Source organism: Dasypus novemcinctus, chromosome 16 (assembly GCF_030445035.2).
Source record: "Dasypus novemcinctus isolate mDasNov1 chromosome 16, mDasNov1.1.hap2, whole genome shotgun sequence".
NCBI classification, from domain to species: domain Eukaryota; kingdom Metazoa; phylum Chordata; class Mammalia; order Cingulata; family Dasypodidae; genus Dasypus; species Dasypus novemcinctus.
This window is the reverse complement of record NC_080688.1, coordinates 52,341,304-52,364,509: the sequence shown is the minus strand read 5'-3', so window position 1 is coordinate 52,364,509 and position 23,206 is coordinate 52,341,304. Positions and strand designations below refer to the sequence as shown.

At 42.5% G+C, this 23,206-nt stretch overlaps 1 protein-coding gene across 17 annotated transcripts in view; it reads right to left on the bottom strand.

Moving 5' to 3' along the window:
* Positions 1 to 23,206, bottom strand: part of FHOD3 (formin homology 2 domain containing 3) — a 537,731-nt gene that overhangs the window by 277,811 nt on the left and 236,714 nt on the right. For all 17 annotated transcript variants that reach the window (XM_058277150.2, XM_058277152.2, XM_058277160.2 and 14 more), the window contains exon 5: positions 13,703 to 13,808. In XM_058277150.2, coding sequence (XP_058133133.1) covers positions 13,703 to 13,808 — 106 coding nt within the window. The remainder of the gene's footprint in view (positions 1 to 13,702; positions 13,809 to 23,206) is intronic.

Genomic DNA, 23,206 nt, shown 5'->3' with positions numbered 1-23,206 from the left:
CAGCCTTCAGGCTGCGGCAAAAGAGTGCCTGCCATGGCAACTATTCCAGGAGACACCTCTGCACTCAGGCAACTGACACTGGCGGACACAGGAGGCGTGAAAGCTCCTGTGCACTCACCACCCTTGCTGGCAGCCACACATGGGGAACAACAGCACAAAGCCATTTCTCCCTCCAGCAGCCAAGGCAGGTCTTGCTGCCTGGTCATAAGCCTACAAAGAAAAAAGTTACCAGAAAAAAAGCTAGTTGCTTTTAAAACAGGCTCATTACTACTATCTATCAAGCTTTGGGCAGAGAACAATCACAGGGTACTTGCAGTGCCTTTGAAAGAAACTTCTTTTTATGAGGACTTATGCTCATTTGTCAGTGTACGGCTAGTCAAAAAGCCTAATTTAGCCCAGATGATTCAGATGATGATAACACCTTTCTCTTTGGCTTAAAGAGCATGACAGTGACCACCTTGCTCACACAGCTGCTTATCCATGCAGGTGGGAAACTGACTGAGGTGCTTTTTGCTTTTTTTTCTCTTCCCCAGTTGTCTGCTCTCTGTGTCCATTCACTGTTTGTTCTTCTGTGTCTGCTTCTATTCTTGTCAGCGGCACTGGGAATCTGTGTCTCTTTTTGTTGCATCATCTTGCTGCATCAGCTCTCTCTGTGTGCGGCGCCACTCCTGGGCAGGCTGGACTTCCTTTCGCGCTGGGCGGCTCTCTTCACGGGGTGCACTACTTGAGCATGGGGCTCCCCTACGTGGGGAACACCCCTGAGTGGCACGGCACTCCTTGCGCACATCAGCACTGCACATGGGCCAGCTCATCACACCGGTCAGGAGGCCCTGGGTTTGAACCCTGGGCCTCCCATGTGGTCGGCAGACACCCTATCCACTGAGCCTAATCCGCTTCCCTGACTGTGCTTCTTAATGTCTAGAACATCTCATCTATAATTATAAAAGGTTCAGCTATTCTTGGTTCTGAGTACCTATCACATTAGGATTAAATTTTAGGATTCAAATGTAGAGGGATTTTGTCATTGACGTAGATGTCAGAAACTAAAGCATAAAATCACCTCTTTCCTTTATTTTAAGACCTGATAATGCCTAGAAACCATTGTACAGTCTTTTGCCTACATGAAAGTGAATAGTTGATCCAAGTACATTTCATGTCTTATGAAATTCCCATGAAATTTGATACACTAAGCTGATTATTTTTTAAGAAAAGAAAAGCTGAGTTATGAAAAGGAAACATCTTGAACTACTGAGCAAAGAGTAACTGAAAGAGTTTCCTGTGTCTTTGAAATGGGTGATATAAGATGGAACTACTTAAAATTTCTCAACACTTGGAAATAATGCAATAGAAGCAAAGTTGAGGGAAAAAAAGGATGATTTCAGTATGTTCATCCTAAGTCTAACTAAATACAGTATTTTGCTTATATCCATTCTTACTGGATGGCTCCTATCCTGAAAGCCACTGCCAAGTTCTACACAGGACACAAGCTGGAACAAGTGAAGGAGTGAACAGTGGAGGTGCAAAGACAAGCCATCTCAGAAGGAAAGCAAGGGTTCCCCAGGGTCCTCGTGCCCCAGCTACCCATCACTGTACATCACAGGTGAGGTCACCCCAAGGTGACCCAGGTGATTGCTTGCTAACTTATTTTCTGATGACATTGTGTTGGCATATTAGAAAATATTGAATTTTTTTCTAAATCATCACCTCCTTTATTACTCATTAGTGTGCTGCAGAAAGACCTTTATTTGAATTTTCTCTGCTACCCTGGTATCAGACTCTACAGTGGTTGACTCATAGAGGGCAATCAAGTAACATTCACTGGATGAATATAGAAACCAGTATATCAATGTTTATTTGTTGAAGTCTCCAACAATAGAAAATAAAGATTGGGTATGACAAACTGACAAAAAGCCATGAAATCTATCATTTTGGGGAGATCAATCTCTATGTCATCTTTTAATTAAGACCTGAGGTAAGAAAAGTCAAAAAGACTAGAAAGCGGGGTGTAGGGCAGCAAGATGCACACAGAGAGGTTCGGCTGGGGTAGATACAAGGGAAGCCAGCAGAGGGTGGCACTCGTCTCATGGCCACCAACCTGCCGCTCCAGCTCTGCCTCGGTCTGACCAATGAGTCTAACCCCATGGTGCTCTGTGAGCCCTCCTGGCTCAAGTCCTGATGGCAGCACAACCTTCACTGTCTCCTGCACTCCTGACCTCACAATCTGCATATGAATTCCTGAATTTAAACCAATGCTCACAATGCTAATCCTGCAGGATTCTGTGGCTCAATGTGAATGATAGTCCCTGATGACTAAGGGTAGTTCACTTCATCTTCCTATTTAATGGCTTGGCCGGGCCCTGGGTCATGTAACCAGATTTTGAAGCTGAAGCAGGATGATATATGCTTGATGAAAGCCTGGGAAACCTACAGCAACTCATACACAGTATGCAGAAGAGGGAGAGTCAAGCGCCTTTGCTTTCTCTTCTGCTTTCTACATTTTACTTAGAATCATAGACTCTTAGAACTGGAAGGGACCTAAGAGGTCATCCAGTAGTACCCATTCCCCAGCCTAGCAGCCCTCATCCATCTTGTTTCTGCTGGAGCATTTCCAAGGCAAAGCAGTATATTATTCTGTGGTTGGAAAAAACCCTAATTGTTGCACACCTGTCTGAAATCAACCCAAACATTTTGAAAATGCCTTGTGTTCTCCAGAGTCAGCGAATACTATATATGGAATTCCTGCCTCCCTCCCCACCTCTCCAGCTGTTGATAGTCATCACTAATCAGTCCTGGGTCTCTTTCCTGCTGATGTTGGATGTGGCCTTGGAATCCTCCACAAATGCTCCAGAAAAGTTCCACTGATTAGTTTATGTTGTCAAGAAAAGTAAACTAATTTTCCAACTCTGTTCTTGGAGCTTGTCTTCAGTCAAAAACCATTTTCCTACAGTTCTTGCTCATTGCTCCTAATCTGCCTTTTAAAGCAACAATTTTGCCCCCTCCAAAAACAGCCCCTTACTTATCTAACTGTGTCTAAACTCATCCCCACTTAAGCCTTAGCAGGTTCAAGCCCAACCCTGAGGACAGAATTTCCTGGGAAGGGACTTAGAGCTCTATTTCTGAGATGATCAGGTGCCCCACCAGTTTTTTTGGAGACCCTTGGAGGCAGAGGTGACTGAGTACAGGTGGGAGTATGCAGGTTAATATCCTGCCAGTGTGAACTGGCTCCAAAATGAGTCAGGCCAACCTAGCACATGGGTAGCTTTGGGGGAGTCCAGTTTTAAGGACCTGGGGAAAGGAGAAGCAGACAAAGGAGGTAAGAGACAACTCGGTTGAGATAATGAGGATACTGGAAACCAAATCAAACAAAAACCCTCCAAATTATACTTTATCATTTATCATGTTATTACTGTCTCCCCATTTCAGATCTGAAAATATGTGCCCTGTTCTTGGTAGAAAGTACATGCTTACCCACAAACACTCATAAAACAATGCGTGAGACCAAGGGAAAGAGCTCTATGGCATGGCTCCAGTTGCCCCCCTCCAATCATTCATTCATTCTACAACTTTTCTCACCAAGTACCTGGTGAATATCTACAAGGCGCCGAGGACCAGGCTGGGACTGGGACTGTAAGGGCTATGACAACAATACCAAAAACAAATCACCTTGTGCTGTAAAAGGTCTGGTGGGTTAATGCTTCAGATTAGGAAATTTAGTCTCTTTCAGATTTTTAATACAAGCCAGCATTTCCTTAAGAGTAGTGAGTTCTCTTTTCCTGCACACGTTCCACCATTCACGGATTCTCATTCACCCAGTTTTCACCGAGCTCCTAAAACATGCCTGGCTTCAAGGATATCAGAGAACAAAGATGGAGACTGCCATACAGGCAGCAAGTGTGGGACAGGGGATTAACATAGGTTGCCTGGCCCACCGTGAATGCGCAACAAATATCATCAGGAAGGTTAATGTCGAGGCCGGGGGGGTCTCCCGGAGAATGTGGTATCTGGGATCCATCCTGAAGGCTGAGCAAGAAGCAAGGGATAGCATGTGGACCAAGTGAAGAGGGGTGAGGAAGGGCCTCCCAGGTACAAGTCAAAGTGTGTCTGGGATGGCAGGGAATGGCAAGGACGTGCTGAAGCAGGACCAAGAAGGGCTCTACCCACATGGAAGGGCCAGGGATGAGAAGAGGCACTGCAGGACCTGATGCTGGTTCAGTCTGGACATGGTGCATCAAGATGGAGATATCCAGGGCATGCCTGGCTCCACATATGGGGCATTGGAGAGTAACCTGGTCCAGGGGTCTTCCATGAATCAATGACTGGGATGCCACAGTGTCCAGAAAATAAGGGCACCCTGCCAGAAAGCTGGCCAAACCCACCATGCCAGAACCTCTCCAGACATCAAAGTGCAGAAATCTAGAAACACACCAACTGTCATTTTCCCAGAAAATCCCTGCCAAGAAAATAGTTTTAATCCATGTTTGTGACTAGGTTTATACTTTACTTAAGACATTCTGTTCTCTCATAAACCTGGATTTGTAAGTAAAAGTCCTATAAAAAGACCATGAGATAAACTTATAGCCAAGGAAATAATGATTGTGATTCAACCTAGCCAGAAGTTCCTCTGGAAAAGTCTACTGAGCAAGGGGAGAAGGAAGGAAGGAGGCACATCTTCTGTATGAATAAAGTGGAAAAATTCCCGATGAGCACATGGCAAGGTGATTTGGTTGTGGAAAATTCCACACTCCATACAGAAATGGCCTAGTAACTGTTTTTCTTTCTTCCTACTCATCTCAGATAAAAGGGAGAAAATGGAGGCTTCTAGTGGAAATCAGAACTCTGGAGAAGTCTCTTTGGCTGAGATTGACAGGAATGGTTCATTAAATTAACATGCTCAGAGGTACCTTTTTTGGTCTACAAGACAGCCTGAATTTCTAGAGATATGTGGCTGTATTTACAGATGCAAGGTGAATTTTAAAGAAGCATCTAATCAGTCCAAGAATGAGTCAACTTAAAATTAAATTATGAAGATATTAAAGTTAAATCATATGACTTTGCCACTTCTATAGGTAAATAATGGTCAAAACCCAGCAATTTCACGTGGTTCAGCCTCATGGTGTTTCAGGCTGGATATAATGTGAGCCAGGTAAACCTAGCTGTGTAGGTATAATATAGTCTTGTTAAGAGTGCTCTACAGGAAGTGTTTCTGTTACCATTTAATGCTTGCTAGGTTCAACACTATTAAGAGGCAATTTTTACTCTAAAAAGCTAAAACTTAAAGAAAAGCCTTATTAATCATAAGCTAATAATTTTCTAATGGGGGGGCAGAAATACCTGGGAAGGTGGTGATGGAAGAGAATCAAAATCATCTTCAAAGCAGGAAATGCCTCCCAACAGTTAGAAACTAATGATGAATATATTTGCTGGCGAAAGTAGCAAAGGACTCAGAAATCTGTGCACCCCAAGCCTTCCTCTCTTACCTCACAACTTGGAAGGAAAGAGAAGGGCCCTCCATTCCACCAAAGCTCAGGCTCTGGTCTTTTCTCACCTCCTCGGGCAGGAGCTCCCTCATCTGCCTGACCCCCGTGTTCCTGCAGACCCCACTGCAAGTGGAGAGAACGTCAGGGCATAGCCCGCAAGCAAGGGTGATTCATACGGTTTAGCACTTGCAGAAAAAACAACAGCTCAAGAGGTAGCCTCCAAGCCACCCTCCTAGAAATCTACTCAAATGACAAAGGGGAGCACAAACAGAGAAAAGGTGACCTGAGCCCTGAGACTAGGGGCATACTCAGGCCTGGGCTTTCAGCCAGATACACAAGAAGCTGCAGGAGAACACTGGGTGCCAGCACCCACCTCCCCCTTCTGGGAGGCATTGTGTTGTAGAGAGCACCGGAAAAAAGTCGGCCTGGTCACCATGTCCTCTGGTTGTGCAGGCCAGGGAAAGACTTAAAATGCTCCACTATGAGCCTGTTTTCAGACCCTTGTGGCCAAATGGGCTGGAAGAGGAAGGATCATTGCAGCTCCCAGCTATCCTCTGACCCAGCTTTTTAAGGCAGTGCAGGCTCATGCAGGATGGGAGTGGGGGCAGCAAGAAGGGCCACAGAGGGGACAGTTGTGCATCTGGGGGTAGCATTCCTGCCACCAGGTACCAGCAGCAGCACAAGGAGGGACTCTGCCTCCCTGCGCTGATCAAGCCCCTCGTGGGTGTGGCTGGTTCAATCTCGAGGCCACACCCTGACCTGGGTGAGCCGAGTGGGCAGGCCAAGGTCAGGCACAGCCAGGGCAAAGAGAGAACTGGACACCAAACACAGCAGTTCCAACAATACAGGTGAAGCAAAAGTGGAGGCCGCGTTCCCCAGCTACGAGAGGCCCAGCGTCTCCAGCCCCTTTCTGGTGAATGCCTGAATTGACAGTACAGTTCTCCACCGAACAGGCTACTAGCTTAAGTACTACAGGAAGAGTTTTAAGCATGTACTCTCAGAGTACACTTATCTCTCAGGAAAAAAAAATGCACTTCTCATGTGGGCCTTATTGGTCTTCACCAAGCAACTGCTAAGGCTGAGGACCCAGGCCAGAAGTTCCAGAAAGACTCTCAGGAGATGAAAATCCAAAGCAAGATGTATAAAATATATACATGGGAAAAGGTCCCAAGAGAATTCTCTTTCCCTACCTATTATGCGGTAAATAACAAACAAACAACAACAAAAAAACCATGGAGGATATACATAAAATTCTATAACAAATGAAAAGGATAGCCACAAGGCCAGCAAGAGTTAATGGAGAGGGAAGCGGACTTGGCCCAGTGGTTAGGGCATCCGCCTACCACATGGGAGGTCCACGGTTCAAACCCCGGGCCTCCTTGACCTGTGTGGAGCTGACCCCATGCACAGTGCTGATGCGCGCAAGGAGTGCCCTGCCACGCAAGGGTGTCCTCACGTGGGGGAGCCCCATGCGCAAGGAGCGTACCCCGTAAGGAGAGCCGCCCAGTGCAAAAGAAAGTGCAGCCTGCCCAGGAATGGTGCCGCACACACGGAGAGCTGACACAACAAGATGACACAACAAAAAGAAACACAGATTTCCGTGCCGCTGACAACAACAGAAGCAGACAAAGAAGAACAAACAGCAAATAGACACAGAGAACAGACAACTGAGGGCGGGGGAAGGGGAGAGAAATTAAAACAACAACAAAAAAGAGAGTTAATGGAGAAAACATTCTTGAAAAGGATGTGTCCCAGGAAACAGCAGTACATTCAGGCAACAGTTTTCCATTCTCGTGCCTCAGCCAGTGGCTCCATCGACTCTCAGCCTCTGTTTCTCAAGCTTGGCCATTCAGATCATAGGTCACCACTGTCCATGTAGTGACAGGGTTTTCTACCTTTAGGAAATCCTGTAAGTGCTCAGATGAAGAAGAAGGCAGAATAGGGTTCTGAGCATTGCAGGTTTTTGAGAACAGTCTGAGAGGAATTCAAAAACCTATTCAGTGTTGGACTTGAACACAAAGCTGCAAAGTGGCAGTGACAGCACAGCTTACATCCAGGTGTGCCAGTTGGAGTTTTTGTGGACCCCAGAAAAGATCACATCCTTAGAGTTAATCCATTCCTGCAAGTGTGAACCTATTGTAGGTGGGTTCCTGTGATTAGGTGACTTCAGTTAGGGGCTTTCTGATTAAATTACTTCAGTAAGGCATGTCCCAGTGTAAGTCCTAATCTTCTTATTAGCGTCCTTTATAAATAGGATGAATACAAGGAAAAAATAACTACAGAGACAGAGAGAAACCTCCAGAAACTGAGAGAGAAAGTCCTGGAGGCCAGAAGCTGAAGTCAATGAAATTTGAGAGAGAGAAAGCCACAGGAGCACAAAGAAAGCTGGAGGAAGCCAGAAGCTGAAAGCAAGGCAAACCAGAGGAGAGAGAGCCCAGCAGACACCTCCATGTACCTTGTAATGTGAGAGAGGACTCTGGGATCGCCGGCAGCCAGTCTCCTAATGAAGACTTGATTTGGACATTTTCATGGCCTCAGAACTGTAAGCTTATAAGTTAATAAATTCCCATTGTAAAAACCAATCTAGGGAAGCAGATGTGGCTTAACTGATAGAGCATCCGCCTACCATATAGGAAGTCCAGGGTTCAAACCCAGGGCCTCCTGGCCCGTGCAGTGAGCTGGCCCATGCACAGTGCTGCCGTGCTCAATGAGTGCTGTGCCACACATGGATGCCCCCGCATAGGGGGTGCCCCAAGCGCAAGGAGAGCCGTCCTATGCAAAAAGCGCAGCTTACCTAGGAGTGGCGCTGCACACATGGAGAGCTGACACAGCAAGATGACGCAACAAAAAGAGACACAGATTCCTGGTGATGCCGAGAATGCAAGCAGACACAGAACACATAGCAAATGGTCATGAGAAGAGACATTTGGGGGTGGGGGGGATGGGAAAGGGGAGAGAAATAAAATAAATCTTGAAAAAAAAGCAAAAATAATCCATTTCTGGTATATTGCCTTGGCAGCCTTCAGCAAACTAAAAACACCAGCTATAATAAAGCTCAACTCTTCCCACCTTAGATAACTAATTCTTGTGTCACAGATCATGATGGCATTAATCAGAGGTCTCAAGTTTAAATGCCTGTTGGGGCACAGAGGCAAGAAAAATAATGGTGGCCCAGGGTGACAAAAGGAAGTGGTAGGGACTGTGGCAACCAGAGCTCATATGCCCCATGTAAAGGGACAGCTTCCACCAACTTCAACTACTTGTGGTCATGCAGAAAAGAGGGCCTTGTTTTGGTTTGAGCTTTCAGGTTTTCAAGAAAAGCCAGAAATCCAGATTTTTTAAGTCAATCTCCCAATTTTTAAAAAATGATCATAACTATTTTTTAAAATTTAAATATAATTAGATAAGGCAAACAAAATACCTGCAAACAAAATTGGTCTTGCAGGTTGCCAGTTTGTACTAGCTACCATGATTCCCTACTGGGAACAGCTGCTGTTACATGACTCAGCAAAGAGGGGTGACATCCAGGGAATAAAGACAGCATCCTGGACACTGGCCCCAGCCCCCCTGGGGCAGGGGACACCATCAGGATGCTTGTGCAGCTGTGGCACCCACACCAAAGCCCAGTCGCACAGCTCCCGATTAATGCCAGAAATCCTGACCATGAGAAGAAAGCAACAAGACTCAGGAGAGAGGCAAGTTTCCTCCAGCCAGTTGGGTGCAACAAAGGACAAGTATAAGGGAAGAGAGACGATTCAGGCTGGGAAGTTAAGGGGCAAATAAATCCGAGAGATGGCTGAACGTTAGCCAATGACTAGCCTTGGACCAGGCAGTTAAAAGCTCTGGTTCTGTACCCCTTGCCTCACCTTGGTGCCAGTTTGCCCTCTCCCCACCCTCCATCCTTCACAATCTGAATCACACGTTTGCTCTCTCCCTTTGCTCTGGAAGGCCAAATAAACTTGAGTTTTTCTGGGATGGAGGGTGTTGCTTTAATTGCCTTCTGATTATTTTGTACCATCGCCTTCTCTCTAACATTATAAAACGTCTTTCTGTGCTGTCTATAATATTTCTGTTTCTGGTGACAAAAGCCATCTGATGGGGAAGCCCTGATCCTCATTAAGAGTTCACCTAATCTGTGCTGCATTTGTTTTATCCTATAGTGGAATATAGTTAAGTGATATCTAGCAAGGCACCAAGAGTGTCTGCTTCTGGTTTTTCCAAATAAGGCTAAAATTTGGATTTTTTTTTTAAAAAGTCAAATCTCTCAATTTTTAAATATAGGCAACCACTAAAGAATTTTAAACATGTAGGTAAACAAAATATACAGATTTCTTCTAAAATGAAAATGTGGAATTAAAGGAGTTTTAAGATCTTATCTAGTTCTGATATAGAGTGAGGTGTTTTATGAGTAATTGGTATTTTAGCTTTAGGTGAAATCATTAAATCAAATTTCCTCTTATAAAAACTAGCTCTTAAGATTCTGTTTCCCTTGAGGTACAGCCAAAAGAGGCAGCTGGTCTTATCATTTCTACTCTTTTCTCCCAGAAGTATATCATCTATATACAATTTCTAAACATATACGACATGTAATACAACACATAAAATGCACTATGTGTGGTATCTCACAGGGAGCTTCTTCAGGGCAGGGTTGTATCTTGGCTTTTTGGCACATCCCCAGTTCTTGACATGGGGCACGCGGATGTTCAATAAAGCATGTGGAAAGTTTAAGTTCCCAGGGATATAGCACTCTAGTTCCTATATTTCAAGAAGAATAATTGTGAGGTACAAAATTCCACAGTAGATTTATATTAAATACTGACTATCATGAAATACTTCAGATCATTAGCTAAAACCTTCCAAGAATAATAAGTCAGATAAATATTATTTTTACATGTTGTGCGTTTAAGACCTCTTCCCAGCAGCCGACTCACATTTTTGGAGAGCACTTAGCTACCCTGTAACTCAAAACCTATCTTTACCTCTCAGCAGATACATCCTAAACTAAAATCGACAGATTCCTGGGCCTTAAAAGAGCTGATGGAGAAATGAATGCAAAACTAGAGACAAATTAAAAGTGTTCTAAAAGCAGATGTGAGAAAGTGCTGGATTCTCCAAACACTCTTGTTTCATTTGTGTCTGTGGGACTCATGTGGTTATACACAGTGGAGACCTGAGGTAACGTCGCAAAGGGCATGCTTCTCCAGAGCACTGTGACAATCAACCACCACACGGCTGGACAAATAAAGAGGTTACTCAAAGGTCGTCCTTGATTGCAAATGTCAAGGGGCTGCCGGTGCTGGTCACAACAGTGAAAGGCAAACGTGAGTAGTTCTTCAAAATCACGAAACATGGGCTAGGGAAAATGATAGTTTCTTTGTATGAAAACACAAAAGTCACACCACGAAATCTGTCCTTCACATCCCTGAGAATGTACCTTCCTGGCACAGACTTCGGTCAGATACACCAAAATGTGCTGATGTTAGTGGGTGGCGCCAGTTCCCAGGAGTCTTCTGAGACTTAGGCACCTCTTTTCCATGGAAAGCAGGACGTCATGTCGAGACCCGCATGGGAGTGAGCTGTTTTCCAGGTAACACACGGTGAGCATTCTGGTTTCCAGCAAATGGACACCATTTGAAAAGCAAATATGAAGGCAAGGCCATGGTGGGGACGTGGAAACGTGGGGTCTCCTACATTTCAGAGCCATCTGCAGCAAGGGTCTAACCTCAGCAGCCTTTTCTTCAGGGTCAGAGAAGCAGCAGGCAGTTAACAGGGTTCTCCCCTGGCTATGCCTGAGCATTCTGATTCTCAAGCATTTGGTGATTACATTTGCACCTTTCTAATGCAGATTAGAACATTGACAATTAATAAGCCACCACAAGCTTACTAATAGACCTAGCTGAAGCCGTCTCTCACTGCAGGGAAGTACAAGCCACATAAGTCACCATTCGGGAACTCATGCAGCTATTGAGCTTTATTTCTCCCTCCCCCCACTGCAATTCCCTCAGCAACAAGCAAGCCCTCAGGAGTTTGGCACTCACGACCGCCCAGAAAGGTCTTTCAAAGCTGTGCTCTAAGTTCTTTCTTCCTATCACCCAAAGGCATGCCTCTCTCCCGCTGCCTCTACTGTAGAGTCCAGGAAGCCAAATACTCACTGTCCCAGCCTCCCTTGCAGCTAGAGGTGGTCATGTGATCCAGTTCTGCTCCATGTGAGACCTGCCAGGGACTTTTGATGTTTTGCCTCCTTGATAAAGGGGGCCCAGCTATTCCACTCTTCCTAGCCTTGAAGGTAGATGCTGTTACTGGTGACCACTCTACAGAAATATACATATATGCTCCTAAATAAGGGTCAGAAGAATAAAGATAAACATGTAGATAGTTATAAAGATTTTAGTTCTACAGTATGTATGTATTGGGTATGACTTTTTTTGTAAAGTTAAAATAATGTAGGCTTTAAATCTTAACATACATATATATATATATATATATAGTCACATTGGACCCACTATCCAGAATTAGGTTTATACATATATTCCTTTCCATGTGGTTCAACTTATGAATGTTCATATTCTAAGTGACCTGGAAAATAAAGTAGCGAAGTTCTCCTGCTCTTTTTCCTGTATATTCCTCTATTCCAGGGGTTGCATCAATGTGAATGAAAATACGAGGATGAGAATCAAGTCTTGCACCTGTCTCTTTAGACACAGAAAGACAGCTACATTTGGGTGCGACACAGCAGGCCAAATAGTTTATTGCTAATTTTTCTACATAGACTACCACAACAGTTCCCATATAAATGTTTTAATTATATTGAGGGCAGAAATCACAAAACTCATTAATAAAGCATTTCCACTGTTGACTTGTCACCTGCCCAGGAAAACACTGAGGGTGGACAATAGAAGTTGCCTTCTCAGCCTCACCAGCAGACAGGACAAACACCATGGGGCAGCAGCAGGAAGGGTCAAATAACTCTCACACATTTGGCATTCATCGAAATGAAAACAATTGACTCTGACTAGAAAACACACCCTTAAGGGCAACAAGCCCTAAGTTTTTTCTTTTGCTTTTTATTTGCAGTGGCTCTCTGGGATCAGGGAAAGGGGAAAGCACACAGGGCAGTCAGGTATGCTGGATAAAACACAATAACTAAGGCACAATTCTCAGCGCAAAACAAAACAGTACGAACTATTTCATTTGGCCCATCTCATTCAAGTCTAGCCATGGACCTAGATGCTAAAGCACACATTTTATGTCTTTTTCCCTTCATCCAAAGGAAAGCGGAGGGCATTCTTTTTTCTTTTCTGACATGAACACCAAGCACACAGTTTGTGCAGATGCAGGCATAGAGCAGAGGGGGCAGTCAAATCCTGTCTAGTCCCTAAATAAACCAGTGGCCGGGCAGGGCATTTGCTTGACCATGCACTGGGGAAAGTGGTTCTATTAGGCAAAACACTCACCCTCTTTCAGTCTCAATTTTTCCAACTGCAAAATGGAGATATTATGCAATTCTTCATCAAAACCATTGACAGCAATTTCATATGGCCCAACCTGATAATTCCTGCCTTGCCTATTCACAGTTTTTTACAGGATCAAATAAAATTATTCCCATGAAGGTGCACACACACAGACTCTGAAAGGGTGCTAGCTGAATGAATATGAATGCTAATCAGGGCTTCAAACTGTGCAAGTGCGTAGCTTTATAAATTAAATGAGGAATGCAGCCTCCAAGGACAACCTACGTGGGACTCACGCATTAAAATGCAAACTCCTGGGCACAAAACAGACCCACAGAGTCAGAAGCAAAGGGTCAGGTGAGAAATGGGCACCTTGGCAAGGACCTCAGGTGATAACTCAAGTTAGAGTAAATCCTTTTTCCTAATAACATAAAGTAGCCTCTTCAGTTCTGGATGTCTTAGCTGCAGAAATGAAGCTTACCCAGGCCCTTAGTGTTTCTCTTTCCTCACCAAATAAGAGATTACAAAGTACTAGTGGGTTGTAGGCTTTTTTTCCTCAATAACCTGGATGAAATTCCAGGTGAACACAGTAAAACCAGCTCCATCACTACTTGCTTGCTAGAAGCTGCTAAAACCTAATGAAGGTGTCATCTTTTGCGATAGGATGTCTTCACCACTAACTCTTGAATCCAAGACCTTTCATGCAGCATTTAAGTTCATGAAGGTGAACACAGGCCTCCCCTCCAGGGGTGACAACCTCACACCCAGACTTACCCCTCAGGATGTAGTTCTGATAGTTCTGATCTGCCTCAGCTCCCACTTTAATCAAACAGGTCAGACCTTCCGCCATTACAAATTCATGCACCAAATCCTTGTCATCCTGGCAGGAAAGAAAAATAAGAGATTTCAAATACTATTCCCATCTATCCTCCATCCAGGGAGTGTTGTTAAAGCCTTGTGCAAACCTTTGAAGCCAGAACTGCCCCTAAAGATTCTTCCACTCTGTTCAAATGAAGCATCTTAACTCTTGCCATAGGAATCTCACCACCAGTCTTCACGTGGTTGCCCACCAAAGACCAATCATTGCTTCATGGGCAATCCAAAAAGGATGCCATGCTTTTTTTTTTTCATTCTTCAAAAACTACTAGGCTCCACTCCCTCACAGGTCCCTCTTGACTGACTACATGAAGTTTGCTGAAACATCTGATTGCAACACAGACCATCAAGTGAAGGATTCAAAGTTTTTCAGGATGCTGTTTACAAGCGACTTAAAAATGGTCTCTGAGCAAACAGTCTCACCAGCATCCACTGGCGTGACAGCCTCCTTTCCTCTAAAAACTGCCTCTTTCATCTGGCAGAGCTGATGCTAGAAGGCAGGACAAAGAACCTAGGCAGTCACCTAATCCAGCAGACCTCCAGTGAAGTCTCCAGACTGGCAGCGTCCCCTCACCTTGGAACTTGTTAGAAGGGCAGTTTCCCTAGCCCACCTCAGACCTGATGAACAGGAAACTCTACAGTGGGCCCAGGGATCTGTGCTTAACAAGACCTCCTGGTGATTCTGAGTAGCTCAGACAGCTCTCACTCCTGATGCCTTCAGTTTAGAATCCCCTGAGGGGCTTTTAAAACAATAGGAAGCAGGATGTACCCAGATTGATTTAATCAAAATATCTGGGGTGGGACACAGATTTTGCTACTAAATTCCCTAGGTAATTCTACAGGGCAGCTAGTTTGAGAACTACTGATCTAATCCTAACTTCTCCTTACAGATAAAGACACTAAGACTTAAGAGTGGCAAAAACTTTGGCCAAGATGACCTAACCACATGTGGCTGGCCCCCAAGCCTAGTAATTTTTCTGTAGCACCGAGTTCTGTGGAGCTCTACAAAGAGGTTTTTTCCAGCACAGTTTCTGGAGATTTCCTCAATTAGACAGTGCCTTATCTCAAATGCATCTAGGATAAACCTGGAACATTTATCATAAATTATAACAAAACAAAAAATAAAAACCTCGTGATGTAAATAGTAGAAAGCTTAATGGAATAATGAAAGGTTATTATAGAAATAGTCAGCAACCATGGTTTATCTCCAAAAGAGAAAAAATAATTAGACAAACTGGCAAATGCTCCTGTCCCTACATGAAATCAGCCCCTTATTTTAATTTTATAGCATTTTCCAATTATATGGATGGGAGATTTGAGCTGAATGTGGGCAGCCATGACAGAGGATCTCTTTGAACCAAGAAAGCACTTAATATTCTGAGAGGGCACTGGGGGAGTGGAGAGCCACACTTGCACCCCAAAGTAATGAAAGACAGCTGTGTTAACTCAGACACTTAAGATAATCATGACTTTGGAAGAAAGAGAAAACGGGACAATATCATGAGTTTTTGGAAAATTACTTTATACTCATGTACAGAGGAAATAAAAAAAAATTCTCTCTCCATCCATATCCTTTTCCACCAGCATATGTGAAAAGTGAACATTTAGATGAGCTCATGTCTAGTCAGAAAGTTTTTCCAAGCATGTAACAAATGTTTATTACTTTAACTAAGACTAGATTCACACATGACTTCATGGTAAAAAAGTGAGAATAAGCTCTCAAGAAACCACTCAAGCTAATCACTACTATTAATATAGCAGAGAATTTACTGTCTGGCAAAAGCACTAGGGAAAAACAACGGACAAGTGAGACAGAGTTTATAAAAAGAATTCAGAACTTTAACAAAAAATTATGTATATATGCAGATAATATAGTTAGGAAATATACATTTATGAAAAATAAATTGAGAAAATCTTTAAAACTGTTACTGATTTTAAACAAATTCCAAGTATAAAGGCATAAATAAATGATTTTTGATGTTATTTCTTAGATGATTTTTTCCAAATCATTAATTTCAACCTAGAATGAAATCAAAATGTTAACATTAGCTAATAAGTGATTATTGATGCTTTTCAGAATTCTCTGTGATAGACATACATTTTGACATGTGATCACCTGGAAGTTGAGATCAATTTTTTAATGCTTTCTATTAGTAGTTAACTTTAATATTCAAGAAATATTCAACTTTATCCAGGTGACCACTGTTCTGTTTTTCAGGCCCTTACAGGCCAGTTCCAAGAACCTCTACATGTATAAACACAAGAGGTGCGAGAGATGCAGACACGTGGAGTATGGAGAGGGTGGTCCAGCCAGACACTTGATGCCTGTACAATTCATTCTGTTCCCAATTCATTGCTAAACTGTGGTTTAGTACTGCTTTGTGCATGCATGTGTGGGTTTCCAAACAGATTATGAACTTCTGGTAGTGAGGACCTTCTTAACATTTCTTTTAAGTCCCTCTCATTGCTTACACAGTGCCAACAAAGGCTGCTCAAAAACATTTGTTTAATAAATAAATAGTAGAAATAATCTGTCCATAGAATTCAGAGAACAAACACTATGGAGTGAGCTTAGTGAAGGCATGAGCAACAAGAAGCTTAAGGTGTGTTTTGCATTATTTTTTATTTTTTCATTATGGAAAACTTTAAGCATATACAAAAGAAGGTAGAATGTCAACCCCATGTGCCAATCAACTCATGCCGATCCTGTTTCATCTATAATCCTGCCCTCTCCCACCATATTCTTTTGAAGCAAATCTCAGCTATCACATCATCTAATCCATAAAGACTCCAATGTGTCTCCAAAATATAGGAAGCCTTTTAAAAATATGTACCCAGAAACAACCAGCAAGATGGCGGTGGAGTAAGGAGCTCCTTGAGTCGGCTCCTGCTACAGGGCAGTTAGCAAACGCCCAGAGCTCTCTGGAGCTAGCTGAGAAGCACCTGTTTGGGGGCTCCAGGAGACCAGAAGAACATCATGCAACATCTTTGAAGGAGTGGAAGGAGGAGACTGCCCGTCTACAGAGAAGACTCATAAGTAGAGTGCTCCACGCCCCAGAAGCCGGTGCCCATCCTCCACTGGAGGCACAAGCCGCCTCGGGAGCTGTTCCATGGCTGGAATCGAAAGCTCCACTTCCCCAAAACGGGGGAGGAAGAGATGGTTGGGCACCAATTTCAGCTACTGATGAGAAAATTCAGTGGGTTACAGTATAATCCTGAGAACAGCTAAAGCTTGAGCCTGTCCAAGTCAGAAAGAGGCCGGGAGCTGCCACCTTAACTCCACACCTGGCACAAGGGAAAGCAAGGTGGACTGAAAATCTCAGGGCTTGTGGAAACCAGCTTCATCCCATCCAGATCATATTGCAGGTCTAAACTAGGCCCTAGTGCCACCTCCAGCAGAGAGGAAGCTTCAGGGACCTGTGCCAGCCTCTCTGGGAAATTACCGGCCAACCCACGGAGGTGGGTGATTATACTACTTTGGCAGCATGAGCTGCCACAGGAGCTGTTCTGTGATGGGATTGGAAGCTCCGTTTCCCAGAAACAGGGGAGAAGGAGACAACTGGCTGCCGATTTTGGCTACTGATTTGTAGACTTGGCTGGCTAAGAGATAACCCTGGGAACAGGGGAGTATGAACCAGCCCAAGTTAGAAGGAGGCCAGTAGCCACCATTCTGACTCCACCCCCAGCCTGAGGGGAAGTCAGGCTTTCTGAAACTCTCAGTGTCAGGCAGGATCCAGTTTCTTTCACGCAGATCAGCCTGTAGCCTGCCTAGGCTTCAGCCCCACCTCTGGCAGGAAGCAGGCTGAGGAGCCCTGCACAAGCCCATATAGGTAACTGCAGATAACTCTGGTTGACTGAAAATCAGAAGTCTACCAGGCAACTGTGGTCATCTTGGACTCATACTGCATAGATTGCTGCCCACACCGACAGTTCCATCCCTGCCCCAGGTAGAGGAGAAAGGGATGTGAAGCTTCATCAGTCTCTCTGGGTAACTATAGTCTAGGCCTGCATGTGGATTATTCCACATAGCTATGACTCTGTCCCTACCCCTGGCAAAGGAGAAAGTTGGACGAAGCTTCATTGGTCCCTGCTACAATGAGGGCAGCTTGAGCCTCCACAGCTTACAGCACCAACTACATGCTTGGCTCCTACTGCACAACCAGCAAGGGAGAAACGGTAAGAAGCACTAAACTAAAGAGAGAAACTGCACCCAGAAAAAATACTCTAGTAAACCAGATGTGAGGACACCAACAAAAAAATTACAATCCACACCAAGAAACAGGAAGCAATGGCCCAGTTAAAGGAATAAGATAAGCCTCCAGATGACATAAAGGAGTTGAGACAACAAATTATATATGTTCAAATAAATCTCCATAATAAATTCAATGAGATGGCTAAAGAGATTAAGGATATTAAGAAGACACTGGATGAGCACAAAGAAAAATTTGAAAGCATGCATAGAAAAACAGCAGATCTTATGGGAATGACAGGTGCAATCAATGAAATTTTTAAAAACATTGGAATCATATAATAGCAGATTTGAGGAGGCAGAAGAAAGGATTGGTAAGCTTGAAGAAATGGCCTCTGAAAGTGAACATACAAAACAACAGATGAACAAGATCTCAGGGAACTAAATGACAGCAAAAGACATGCAAACATATATGTCATGGGTGTCCCAGAAGGAGAAGAGAAGGGAAAAGGGGCAGAAGGAATATTTAAAGAAATAATGGTAGAAAATTTCTCAACCCTAATAAAGGACATAGAGATCCCTGTCCAAGAAGTACAATGTGCTCCCATCTAAAAAAAATGCAAATAGACCAACTCCAAGACACATACTCATCAGAACGTCAAAGGCCAAAGGCAAAGAGACAATTCTGAGAGCAGCAAGAGAAAAAAATGCATAACATACAAGGGATATCAATAAGATTAAGTGCTGATTTCTTACCAGAAACCATGGAGGCAAGAAGACAGTGGTCTGATATATTTAAGATACTACAAGAGAAAAACTTCCAGCCAAGAATCTTATATCCTGTCTTTCAAAAATGAGGGCAAAATTAGAATATTTGCAGATAAACAGAAATTGAAAGAATTTCTAAGCAAGAGACCAGAATTTTAGGAAATACTAAAGGGTACACTAGAGCCTGAAAAGTCAGAAGAGAGAGGCCTGGAAGAGAGTCTAGAAATGAAGATTATATCAATAAAAGTAACTAAAAGTGTCAAAAGAGTGGTGAAAAGAAAATACGACAGATAAAACTCAGATAGGAATAAACTTAACCAATGATGTAAAGCACTTCTATTCAGAAAACTGCAACTCAATGTTAAAACAAATCAAAAAACCCTAGCCCCCTAAACAACTGGAAGAACTTTCTATGCTCATGGATTGGAAGACTAAAGATCATTAAGATGTCAATTCTACTCAAACTGATATACAGATTTAATGCAATCCCAATAAAAATAATGCCAGCATTAAAGAAAAAATTAAAAACACGATCATTAAATTTATTTGGAAGGGTAAGGAGTCCTAAATAGCTGGAAACATCATAAAAAGGAAAAGTGAACCCTCATCTCCAGACTTTAAATCATAATACCTACCTATAGTGGTTAAAACAACATGGCACCGGCCTAAAGACAGACACAATAGACCAATGGAACCAAATTTATGGTTCAGAAACAGACCCTCACAGGTATGATCAAGTGATTTTTGACTAGCCTGTCAAAGTCACACAGCTCAGGCAGAACAATCCATTCAACAAACGGTGCTGAAAGAATTGGACATCCATAGCTGAAAGAAAGAAAGAGGACCCCTATCTCATACCTTTGCCGAAAATTGACTCAAAATGGATCAAAAAACTAAAAATAAAAGTAAGACCATAAAACTTCTAAAAGAAATTACTGGAAAATATCTTCAAGAGCTGGTGGTAGGTGATGGATTCTTAAAGGAGATAAGAGAAGGACTGAGTGGACTACTGATGTTCAATGTATGTAGAAGTTTTAATTAGCTTTACTGTAAAAGTGTGGAAATATATAGAGTGGATGGTAATACACAGTAACAGCTAGTTTATATGGGGATGTAACTGAAAATGGTAGTCTAGTTATGTAAATGCCAGTTGAGAGAATGCTTGAGAATAATCTAGGAACTGGATAACACAGTAATCCAAGAGGTGGGTGAGAATTGTGGTTGATGGTACAGATGCAAGAGTGTCTTTGTTAGCTAGAACAAATGTATATCACTACTGCAGGGTGATGGGAATATGGAGAAGCATGGGAATTCAGCTGGAGTGACCTATGGACTGGTTAGTAGTAATAATATAATATTCTTGCATCTATGCTAAAGATGTACCGTCTTGATATTGAGGCAGTATGGAAAATGTGAGCCAAATATACACTATGGACATGATAACAATCGGATGATATTATTTTATCTGTAACAAATGGCATACCACAGTGTGGTATATTGATGAAGGGGTGTCGTTTGGGAATTCTGCACATGTGCATGATTGTTTTATAAGTTTACAACTTCTGTCATAAAAAAATTTTTTTAAAATAATAATAGGGTGGGTTGGGGAAAAAACACACCAAATGTAAAATAAGAACTATGATCAGTAGCAAGATTTTGACAGTGTTCTTTCATAGTTTGTAACAAACATCTCATGACAATGCAAGGTGTTGGTGGAGGGTTGATGTGTGGGACCCCTGTGATGTTATGCATGTTTGCTTTGTAAGTTCACAACTTTTACTATACACTTAATTGCTTATGTATGTTCATCTATAAATGATACAAATATAATAACAATCGGATTGGTTGGGGAAAACTACTTTGTTTAGTAGTAATATTTTGATAATGCTTTTTAATCATTAGTTAAAAAGTTTAAAAACAATGTAAGTTATTGGCGGTGGGGTGAGATGTTATATATGTTTGATGTTATATTGTTTGTTTTGTAAGTTCACAACTATTATACACTTATTATTTATGTATGTTTATGTATGAGTGATATATTTCAATATATTTTTTTAAAAAAACATGTACCCAGAGTACCTAAATTAAAAACTAATACTTTTTTAATATTATCAAATTTCCAGTCAGTGGTCAAATTTCCAACTGTCTCACAAATGTCATACTATTTTTTACAGTTTGTATGAAGATCCAAATAAGATTCACACATTGTAATTAGTTGATAATTATGAAGAATTAAACATCTTTTAATTCATAGGTTTTTCACCATCTCTTTTTTTTTTTTCCTTGAAATTTGTGTGTTGAAGAAACTAGGTCATTTGCCCTGTAGAGCAGCCCAGGGTCTGGATTTTGTTGATTACAGTTTAACATGTGCCTGCCCTGGATAATTTATAAATTGGTTATTGCCTAAGGAGGCATGAACAGATTCAGGGATGACTTTGTTAGCTTGACCACATCATCAGTGGAGATGGGTATTTCCATTAGGAGGCACATAATATCTGGTTGTCACTCATTTCTATTATGTCAGCAGCTCTTGATACTCAGTATCTACACCTATTAATTCAATAGGGGTTGCTTTAATGGCAATATTCTAATTCTATTATTCCTTCTGACATATTGGCTAGAATATGTCTTTAAACAAAAGTTTCCCCAATTACTATTTAATGATCCTAAAGTTGATATGGGAAATGTTAGCTTTTTTAAACTACCAATTTTCAAAATAATGAGCTGGTTCAGTAACATCTTCAAATAGGGACCTGACCATTATCATTTTAGTATCACTATAAATTCATCAATTCAAATTTATTTGATGGGTTTCAACCCACTGCACCTTTCATCCTAATTGATGCTTATATTGTCCCATCTTTGGCTGGGCAGTGGGAAACCCTTCAGCTTGCCCCTGAGTTCTTTCAGCAGTGACCCTGATCATGTCTGATAGCTTTCCTGCTATCTGCATGATAAGATGTTCCAAGTTTATTTTATACATTTCCTATTCCAGACCTGGATTCAGCCATTTCACCAAGGAACTGGCTCTTTTTTGGTATTTTAAGACCATAATCTCATGCAAGGTATGCTTTTTGCTAGTGGATTAATCATTGCTTGTAGTCCTTTTCAGTGGACTGAGCTAGAAATAAGTTTGTTTGCTTGTTTATTTCTTAAGATAAATACACCATGGGTTCATTTTGATAATTCCAATTATATTCAGGAATAGAGTTTAACTTTACCTCTTCTGTTTCATCTTCTTTCTCCCATATACCCAGAATCTTAATTCTTAAGAACTCTAAGGAATGACAGAATTTTCTCTAAATAGCAACACTAGCACCAACAATAAGATCACCATAAACAGTGGACAGCTTTTTTGCCATCCTTTTAGTTCTTAGGTACATCCTACAAAGAATACACAGTCAAGTTACAGAATTTTAAAGTCATCTGGAATAACTCCTCCTATGTGGTTTTGCCACCAACTGGATACTCAGTTAGGTGAATGCAGGTTTTGAAAGAAGTCGAATAGAGACAACAGGCAAGCTGAGCTACAAGAATCAGTTAGGGTGAGGAGCAGCATAAGATGGTCCTCTAGGGACACCGTTAGACTCCAGCTCAACTGTAGTCAAGGCTCTGAGCTAGAAGGGAGGAAGACATAATGGAGGGTTATGAAGTTCTGTTTTGTTCTACCAAGTAACAGGAAGACCCAGATAAATACATCTGAAGTGGAACTCTGGAACAATTATTCAGCATAGCAGTTATTAAATTCGAGTCAAGAAGGACATTTGCTAAAAGACTATTCAATTCACATTTATTACAGTTATTGTTTAACAGTTCTAGACACTGGTAGGCACCAAAGAACCAGTGAGGACAAGCCAGGGAGCTCAAGGACTAGTAGACTCAGATGAGTGCCCTATAGTAGCTTAAGCTCTATACTAGAGGTAAGCACAAGGTACTTCAGAGGTATTTGGAGGGACCCTGAAAGGGGTGAGGGGGAGATTTAGGGAGAGGATTCCCTAGCAGATGAAAACCAAGAGACATAGAGAGTGATATGGGGTGCAAAGCATTCTGTAATAGAAGCAATAGATCCAAGGGTAAAGGTACAGAAGAGAGTAGACATGGCTTGAACTCAGAATGCAATTGTGAGTAGAACTACCCACATAGCCAAGGACAGAGAGGTGAATAGTAGAGGCCAGATCAAGAAGGGCTTCAATGTTACACTGAGAAATTGAGGTGTAACCCAGAGTGCAACGCGGAACCAGCAAGCAAGTCACTTCCTCGAATCCCTCCACTAGGGGCTGAAGAAGGATTGAATGAGTGGAGGAGGCAGTGCCTTGGACAGCTGCTGCAGCTTTCCAGGTGAGATAAGAAATGGCCCGAACCAGGCAGAGCTCTAACCCCAGGGCATGTCATTGGGAGCAATGATGTGCCGGGTTCAAACCTCTAGCTCTCGGAAGAAGAGAAAA